Source organism: Chironomus tepperi, unplaced genomic scaffold (genome assembly GCF_022539635.2).
Source record: "Chironomus tepperi strain 1889 unplaced genomic scaffold, CSIRO-AGI_Ctep_v1 contig_85, whole genome shotgun sequence".
NCBI lineage: Eukaryota > Metazoa > Arthropoda > Insecta > Diptera > Chironomidae > Chironomus > Chironomus tepperi.
In genome coordinates, this window is record NW_027226207.1 from 1818704 (window position 1) to 1827466 (window position 8763).

At 29.0% G+C, this 8763-nt stretch overlaps 3 protein-coding genes across 4 annotated transcripts; 1 reads left to right on the forward strand and 2 right to left on the reverse strand.

Moving 5' to 3' along the window:
- Window positions 1-90: 90 nt before the first annotated feature.
- On the reverse strand, window positions 91-4242 carry Hs6st (heparan sulfate 6-O-sulfotransferase). The gene is made up of 10 exons (XM_070634758.1): window positions 3403-4242; window positions 3293-3313; window positions 3142-3192; window positions 2697-2829; window positions 2455-2563; window positions 2074-2165; window positions 1660-1716; window positions 1470-1592; window positions 1193-1412; window positions 91-906 (listed from the first exon to the last, which is right to left on the reverse strand). The coding sequence occupies exons 1-10, from the start codon at window positions 3847-3849 to the stop codon at window positions 792-794; spliced, it is 1368 nt and encodes a 455-aa protein (XP_070490859.1). The 5' UTR covers window positions 3850-4242; the 3' UTR covers window positions 91-791.
- Window positions 4243-4536: 294 nt separating this feature from the next.
- ND-B14.5B (NADH dehydrogenase (ubiquinone) B14.5 B subunit) lies at window positions 4537-5201 on the forward strand. The gene is made up of 3 exons (XM_070634728.1): window positions 4537-4756; window positions 4825-4938; window positions 5016-5201. Exons 1-3 carry the CDS (start codon window positions 4609-4611, stop codon window positions 5093-5095), a joined length of 342 nt encoding a protein of 113 aa, XP_070490829.1. The 5' UTR covers window positions 4537-4608; the 3' UTR covers window positions 5096-5201.
- A 747-nt stretch (window positions 5202-5948) lies between these two features.
- LOC139086150 (uncharacterized) lies at window positions 5949-8637 on the reverse strand. 2 transcript variants are annotated; one of them, XM_070634488.1, is made up of 4 exons: window positions 8494-8637; window positions 7455-7655; window positions 6743-7056; window positions 5949-6673 (listed from the first exon to the last, which is right to left on the reverse strand). In XM_070634488.1, exons 2-4 carry the CDS (start codon window positions 7619-7621, stop codon window positions 6633-6635), a joined length of 522 nt encoding a protein of 173 aa, XP_070490589.1. In that variant the 5' UTR covers window positions 7622-7655; window positions 8494-8637; the 3' UTR covers window positions 5949-6632. The 2 variants fall into 2 exon arrangements, with proteins under 2 accessions (XP_070490589.1, XP_070490588.1); XM_070634487.1 differs by lacking the exon at window positions 8494-8637 and having other exon boundaries at window positions 7455-8100.
- Between the last annotated feature and the right edge of the window lie 126 nt (window positions 8638-8763).

Below are 8763 nucleotides of genomic sequence, written 5' to 3' on the forward strand. Positions count from 1 at the left end.
ATCGCAGTTTATACAAGTTTAAATTGATCAGTGCCAGTGTGTACACACATGTGTAAGTCTGGAAAGAAAAATTATTGAGATCAATAACAATTTATTTTGAACTATTTACTTATTTTTATTATTATTCCTTCTTATTTTTCTTTGTGAATTTATGGTACAGACATTTCAGTGTCGAGGAATAATGAAATGATGAACAGAAGTTATAATAAATGCAAATCAAATTCCTTAACTGTTACCGTATTTTTTTGACTCATTTGATTTGTTATTTTTGTAAAATTAATAAAGCTTATCTTAATATTCAATTGCATTCTTGACTATAAATATAAAACAGTCTCCGCATGCGGATGACCTGATGAGCATTTTGGCCGAAGAAATTTGTGGTGTGAGAATTTTTAACGGATTTTTACAATTTGAATTTTTTGACGAAGAAATTTAACGTAAAATATGGAATTTGAATTTATTTTGACAGTTATTTTTTGATCCTGTACTTTCATTACGTAGGCCATAAATGCATCATTAAAAGTAGTAAAATGAAGTAATATGCTCAGCAATCAAACTTATGACTATCTTATGTATAATTCAACTGCTCTAATACAAATTTTGGCTACTTTTACCTCTACGTAGGAAAAAAAACTAAATAAAATCATACTTAATATCAACAACCTCCTCTAAAATTAAGCTCGTCTGAGTGGTTTTTAGTCAATGGTTTACAAAAATATGAATAGTAATGAAATACAACTTTTTTTCTTTCGACATGTCCGCACCATGTGTATCAATGTTCAATCAAAAAATCAGTTTAAATTATCTATATTAGTATTCCAATCGAATGATTCCTTATCTCTAATGCTTCCTAAATTAGAAAAATGAAATTCAAAATCGTTATCTTTGGCTTTGAGTCTTGCAAATCTGTGGACAAAGTAGAGTAAAAATAATTAATGTGGGTCAAAAGATTAAGTCATAAATATTATTAATCGAGTAGAAAATATGTCAAGAAATTCAATTACATGCTCGATAATGGTAATTAATCAACATTGTAAAACCATGTAAAATATGAATTAATTATGGCAATTCGATGGTTTCAAAAATTCAAAAATGAACTAAAAGGAAATGAAATTTGAACAACTGAACGAATAAATTTGAATTTTTGAAAACCGTTACAAATGGATGAAAATGTTCAAATTTCTATAGTTACCTTTGAAACATTAATTCTTTAGCAAAATCATAAAGTTCGATGTCAAGTGCATTTATATCCTTAATTTTCTTCTTTTGAGCATCAGTTAGGGTTTCGTACGTTTGCATTGATAGGGTTGAATTGTGCTGTTCGAAGGGAATTGCAAACCTGAGATTAAATGTTTCCTCAAAAATGTATTGCGATATTTTTTGATATTCCGTTAATCCAAAAAATGACATAGCTGTGGATGAGATAGACAATTGTACAAAATGATAATTAATTTATTAAAATTATGTACCTGCTAAGTTCCTTTTTGCACTTGATAACATAATTCTATCTCTTTCTTTTTGAGACATCCCAGTCTTATTATAGCAGTTAACTAATGCTAAATCAGTGAGCATTCTCGTCTGTCGGTTTGCAGCTGTAATGACATTTAAATTTATTCGTTTCACACAAAAACTTTGTCGGTATATATGCTTTGCATTTACCCAAATTACTCTCACAGTCTGCAAAATCATCAAGAGCTACGTCCATCCAATCGTCTCCTGTAAATAAGTTAAAAATACATTTTGTTAATGACATTTTTCGTGCATTATTTGCATGCAAAGCTGAATAGATCTGAGATAACAAAATCAATCAATTGCAGTGCATGTTATGGATAAATTATGCTAACATTAAATCCATTATCGAAAAAATGGAAGCTTTCATAAGCAAATATCAAAAAATTTGAATGCAAATAGACATACGGACGAAAAAGAAGACTGTGTATGGCTCAACAAAATGTTCAGTAGCGAGAACTGAGAATTAGCATAAATTTGAATAAAAGTTCCATTCGTACATGATAATGAATTTAATATTAAATATATTTCTTGTACATACTCAGTACAAGAAGTGAGAAATACCTGTGTAACATGGCGGAAGTTCCTCTGTTGTTGCTTGACGCCCCAGACAAAAGTGCCTTGAATTTTTCCATGTTGCACCTCTTTGAACATGTCTTTGAATAAATTTAAAATTCATATTAGTATCATTATTATGATTATAAGTAATAAGATTCGCAGTGGAGCATTAGAATATTGACTACCATGAAGAAAATCAATACAGAATTAGCCGAAATTTAATTGCACGATTTTTAAGAAATAACGGCTAAGAAATTTTTGAATTTTTCTTTTCCAAAAATCTTTTTTAATCAGAAAAATTCAAATCTAAATAATCCGTTATAAATCAATGTAACAATTTTTACGGCCAATGTCACATCAATTTTATTTTATGGCAGTAACACATACCTAAATTCAGAAAGGTATCGTGAAATGGGTGATCTCAATAATGTGATGTAAAAATATCTCCTTTTGGTTGTTTCTCCCTCATTCTTATCGAGTTCTTGGTCTACACAACCTGTGAAAGAACAAAAATTGAAACATGCAATAATGAAATACATTAATATTACTATTTGTAGGCGGAAGTTCTTCCTACATCGTTTACATCCCGTGTTAAGAAAGTGTGCCAATAGCACTTGAATAATAAATACCTGTAAGTTCAGTCCAATCTGCATGTAAACCGCACTTCCAGCCTGTCGAGTATCGACTAAATAGCCAATTTTCATTTCTATTTGGTCTGAAGCAATAGCATCGTTTCTTCTTTCTTTGACATGTACATTTCCTCTAAAAAAATTAAATTAATTAACGCTCAATCCTGACAAAAGTTGTGTTTTTGAACTTGATTTTTCAAATATTTTTTGACAGTTAAATTTTTGAACTTCATTGTTTCAACAATTCATTTATTGACAGAAATGAAGCAATTGCTTTCTTTCTAAATTGAGACGTTTTCTTCGGTCCACGAATGTTTACTTAAATTTGTTTGTACAGTGATAGTTTACATTAACAAGATAAATATGAATGGGGGAAAATTGAAAAAAAAGAAACTTTTCCTTTCATCGACTACCCATCAATTTATGAGAGATGCGCATAACTCACCTTCAAATCTAAGTCTCTTACTAAATGCCTTCCGAAGCTTGTGCCTCCGGTCTTTAGAATATGAATAAAAATAATAAAAAGAGAGAATAAAGATACATTTCGTATTCATGATCATACATGTGTTTTATATAAAAAGAATATAAATTATTACTTTTTGTATGTGCAGAAATACCTATGATGAGAAGGGAAATACAAAATAAAAAAAAAAAAACGAGAATGGATTGTTATAGAAGAATTGGATATAACATTGCATAAAATTACCATAACATCGTTTGAATTAATATCAAATTTATTTTGAAAATCATCATTGAGGACATCGTCATAACTCAATAGGAGATGACTGTTTTTATTATTAAGGCTACTACTCGAAATATTGTTATCATGATGCTGATTAATATTATTATTTAAATGATGCTCGGAAAATAACTTTTTCCTATTGAGCGAAATCGACAGTGCACAGACATCGTCACTACATAATGTTCCAAATAATATAATGGATAATAATGATAGAATTACTATAATCAGAAATATCACTAAGCGCTTCTTTCTCTTCTTTAAATTGTCAATCATTTTTATGGCATCATCTTTTTCATTATTTGTACAGGATGGATCAATATAATATACAGTAGATTCATTCTTTGATATACTAGCATGACGTATTTCACATTTTTCACTTAATTTCTCATACTTTTTATATCCTAATGACATAATTTTCCTCTTATCTTATGTGATTTCTGTTATGTTGCTTGCTGGAATCTTCATTTCTATTAATTATATTGCACTTTCTTTAATACACTAAATCCGTATCCTGCGTAATTTTCTACATTCTTCATCGAGAAGAAAAAAAATCTTTTTTGGGAACACAAATCAGTTCCTTTTGTATTTATGTGACTGACTGAAGTTTAGAGCTGTTTCTTAGGAATATATAAATTGATTTATGTTGAAAAACACTTTTGACAAATTTTAAAAATCACGTAAAACTAGAAAAAATCTAACAAATTCGTCATTCCGGAAGTATAATAAATATGATCGTCAACTTATTAATTATATACAACTAGTTATTATCATACTGCATCACTCTTTTTAAGTAAATTTCTTATCACTTTATACATTTAATTTTTATTTGCTTGAAGAATTTTTTTGTTCGAAAAATAAACAGCAAAAAATTCAAATTTATTCTAACCGTTATAACCATGCCTCTATGACAATTTTCGGTTTTTCTAAAAGAGCGACTAGAACTTTAATTTTCCAATTATTTTCTATTATTCTTACAAATTTTACTTAATTACACAACAATAAATCTCAGTCAGCATTGAAATTTTGCTCGAAATAAAAATAATTAAAAATGTGAAATTAACGGTTGCCGAAAATTCAAAAACATAGGGGAAAAACAACCAAAGCAACATTTTTTCATCGGCGTAGGATTTTCTTTCTTGAGAAAATTGAGTGTAAGAAAATTAAGGAAAAATGGGATACGCGCTTGATTTATTAACTAAAGACTACGGTATTCAGAAGCCGCTCACCAATGACTTGTACAATCCAATTTTACTTGGCGTTGCCGGCTTCGCTAGCATCGCATTTTCAAATTATATTATGCGAAGACCACTAATGTCAGGTAAGGAACAAATCCGATAGACTGTAAACATACAGAAAAATTATGTAAGTTTTAAAATCATTTTTTAGGCATTCAGAGACATGTCGCAGTAGGAACAGCTGGTGTATTCTTTGGATGTTGGGTTAATAAAAAGAGAGATGAACATTATGCCGAACGAGATGCTGTGTTACGCCATTATGTTGGTAAGTGAATTAAAACCTCTTTTCTCTGGATGTGTTTATATACTTTATGCTGAAAAATATCGTAAATTCAATTTTAGAATTACACCCAGAAGACTTCCCTGATCCAGATAAAAAGAAATTCGGTGAAATCTTAATGAGATGGCATCCAATTCGTTAAATTATTTCATTTAGTTCTCTTTGTCAATAGAAATTTCCTTCAAAAATATATAAACAATCAGTTTATGTGCTGAAATATTGTGAATAAAAAAAGAAGAAAATATGAATTACCTTCGTATAAAATTGGATGTGATCCTTTCGGATTGTGTCATGTAAATCTAGTGATATTCCAGAAGTTTGAAAGGTCCGAGTTAGCTTTAGTAGATTGTTGTGTAGCTCCTTCTATCTGCGATTCTTTGACCTAATATTGTGATCATTGTGCAAATCCTAGTCATATCGACAACATTCAGTAATGATTGAGAAATCACCTTCTGACGTGAATCGTGTGTAGTATCACAGTCGTCTACAGACAGTTTGATGCCGCTTCTCAACACCACAATTATTGATAACGTTAAACGTACTCAGTGTGGATAAGGCATATGAAATGCTGTTTGACCAAGATTGAGTCAGTTGCTTAATAGATAAACATGTTCAAGAGCTGATTATCGATCGATGATTAGTGATTGTGAAACAATGTAATATTTTGCAACTACATTGCATTAATTTGATAATTATTACAATATCAAGTAATATAAAATGATATCAAGGTGTCCTAAATACCTCTGGTGATAAGACGTAAGAGCTGAAATGTTATATATCTGTTAAGTGTTATAGATCTGTCAAATGAAAGGATGAAAGATGAAACAACAGTGAGTAAGACACATATAGCTTGATATAATATAGAAAATTTTTCATTTTTATTTCATTCATTTATAGTAAAATTTCATTTATACCTTAGTTTGTCTATATATAAAAAGGAAAACTAAAAATTGCTAAAATTTTCTTTCGACTTAAAGTGTCATCATCATCATATACATATAAGTAAATCTTTTTTTTTTTTTATGGAAAAATTATATCTATGCAGGAGAGAAGTTTAATAATATTAATGTTATATTGTTATTATCATGTAAAAAATATTTAAGCATTTGATCAAAAAGGCAATATTAATGACAATTACACATTAATTAATTATTATTAATTTTTTTTTTCTCAAGAACATAAATCAAATCATAAAACACAGTACGGATTCACTGCTAAATTCTTTCTTCCTTTTTTTCTCTCTCACAAAGAACAAAAAAAATCAAAAAAAAAAACCTAGGAAAAAATTTGCTAAAATAATTATTTAAGACATAATATGATCTTCTTCTCATGTTAGCAGTGATGTTTATGATGTATGCAGCATTAAAAACTTCTTAATAATTAAATATAATTCTATATATATGCGTACGTTATTGTAAGACAAATTAAAAAAAAAATCACCCAAGTCCAAGACGATTGTAGATCACAAAATCATTATTATTTTTTTTTATGATGAGATCAATTAATAAGATTCAAATTTATTGCATAATGTAATCGATGGGGATGTCACCATGAAATATAATTTATTTCAATATGCGACATTAGCTTCAAATGCTTTGGTAATCTACAATGGTGATCACGATTTTTTTATATTTTTTTTTCTTTCTTTCTTTTCTTCATAAAATAGAACTTCTATGTCATCAACGATTTTGTCGACTTCGTTTAACTGATTGATAGTAATCTAAAAAAGAAGTAAGGTCATTAATATTCATCAATCTTAATGCATACGAAAAATGAAAATAAATTTTACCTTTTATTGTCCTTTGACCTTTTGGAAGCGCGGGATTTGTCGATGTTGCTGTTTTCTGTACTGATAACATTTTTGATGTTGATGGCAATGATGATGATTTAAAGGATGATGATGATGATGACGAGGAATCGTCCCGATTGAAGATCATTGAATGTAATGTACTTTGTGATGTGCTCTTTGTCGAATGACACCGTTTTGTGTCAATCTCTTTTGCTGGTTGATATTTTAATCGTCTAGCCTGATGATCATCATCTCGTCTTATCTCTAATATTTTTGATTCACATTTATATTTGCCAAGCTCTCGTTTACCATCTCTGTGGGATTATTTTAAACAAAGGATTAAATAGTGGCCTACAAAAAAGAGTGATCAGACTTGAGAATTAAGGCACTGAGATTCATTTTACTTAGAATCTATAACACCTGATTCTTCTGACCAAAATATTTTCGTGGGATCTGATACACTTGCACTGAGATATCTAACAAAGAAGGTGTATTCAGTACAAAAGACTTCAATACTGTATTTGGCACAAAAACTTTGCTATCTAATTAGATCAGTGAAATAACAAACAAGTCTTTAGTCAAACTTGACCTAGAATCTATCTTAAGATTGTTCAGCACGTAAGGTCAACGATCTATCACTTCAGACATTGATGCCATTTCACTGATATATATCTGACTTGGTGGGATTAATTAATTACGGTTCAATAATTACCTCTCTATGCTCTTTAATTGCTGTTGTAGTTCCTCCCGATCAACGGTTGTGTTAAACAAATTTTTTACAGCACCAGTTCTTTTAAAAGCGGGCATATCACTGCTTATTGCATTTGACTTTACATTAAAACTAGAGTTCGATGTAGCTTTTAATGTCTTTATTGTCATTTTAACTCCTTTCTTGTCTCTTTTACTTCCAATACTTCAAATAAATCAACATAAATTGTTCTAAAATCATTTAATTGTTTATGAATTTTATGTTTTGTAGCTAAACATTCGTGTACGTCTATGTTTATATAAAAACCAAGCCTTTCGTATAAAAAAAATACAATATGGCTGAATTAAAAAAAAAAATTTTTTCGAGCCAACACTAATAGACAACAACGCTTCTTATTTTCTTGACTTAATTATTTCACTTTTAAAATTTTTTCTATTAAAACTAAAAAAATTTATAATTTTGCTAGTCAATTTTGCTTATTTTAAATTCTAAATGAACACTTTTTGTTTTTTCCCCCGAAAAATTTTTTTCTCCGTAGTTGTTGCAAAATAAAATTTTACGATATAGCGCTCTGTGGACTACAGGGCGATGCTTGTTATGATGAAAATTTATAAATTGAATTTTTAGTTGCTATAAAAAAATTTAACGGTAAATGTTTGAAATTATGCGTCGTTGATAAGAATTTCTTTAATTTATTTAAGTTATGCTGATTAATTCACGAAAGTTTTATGCTAAAAATTGTCCTTTACTTGTTATCTATCGATTTAGGTGGGGTAGATTGACAAAATCTTGTTAATTAAGGAAATTTCATAACTGCATACAAGCTTGCAACTTTAAAGTTTTGAAAAATCACAAAAAAATTAACTTTATGAGTAGGATTGTGCTGTTTTATTGCTTAATCATGTAGATCTACTTAATTAAAGTATTCCTAACTATTTTTATAGGCTGGTAAACTAATAATAATTAGCTTTGTTGCGAACTTTAAGTTTTGGCGCATAAATCTAATTCTACGTTATTTTACAATAAATCAAGTGCAACTTACATGAAATTCACTTATCAGCAACTGATATCGTTAGTTTTAATAAATTTATCACTCAAAATACAATTATATTGTAATTATTAATATTTTTATCATCACGCTTACACTCTTGCTACTTGCAGCTTTTTTATCAATGTGACATTCAAAATTATAGCATCGAAAAGAAATAATAAATCCGTTGTGCAATGCTGACTTTATAGGAAACACTTTGATTTTGTTTGGCTTGACACAATCAGTAAGCTTTTAAAGCTTTTTTTTTTTATTTGTTTGTTT

Bases quoted from the DNA above. Each gene is read 5' to 3' on its own strand.
- Hs6st (XM_070634758.1), bottom strand. From the start codon at position 3,849: ATGTCATTAGGATATAAAAAGTATGAGAAATTAAGTGAAAAATGTGAA. The intron at 2,830-3,141 runs GTGAGTTATGCG...TAATTTTTTTAG, and splicing joins TAAGAGACTTAGATTTGAAG to AGGAAATGTACATGTCAAAG. The intron at 1,593-1,659 runs GTAAATGCAAAG...ATGTCATTACAG, and splicing joins AGACTGTGAGAGTAATTTGG to CTGCAAACCGACAGACGAGA.
- ND-B14.5B (XM_070634728.1), top strand. From the start codon at position 4,609: ATGGGATACGCGCTTGATTTATTAACTAAAGACTACGGTATTCAGAAG. The intron at 4,757-4,824 runs GTAAGGAACAAA...ATCATTTTTTAG, and splicing joins GCGAAGACCACTAATGTCAG to GCATTCAGAGACATGTCGCA. The intron at 4,939-5,015 runs GTAAGTGAATTA...ATTCAATTTTAG, and splicing joins TGTGTTACGCCATTATGTTG to AATTACACCCAGAAGACTTC.
- LOC139086150 (XM_070634488.1), bottom strand. From the start codon at position 7,621: ATGACAATAAAGACATTAAAAGCTACATCGAACTCTAGTTTTAATGTA. The intron at 7,057-7,454 runs GTAATTATTGAA...ATAATCCCACAG, and splicing joins CAATTAAAGAGCATAGAGAG to AGATGGTAAACGAGAGCTTG. The intron at 6,674-6,742 runs GTAAAATTTATT...CTTCTTTTTTAG, and splicing joins AGGTCAAAGGACAATAAAAG to ATTACTATCAATCAGTTAAA.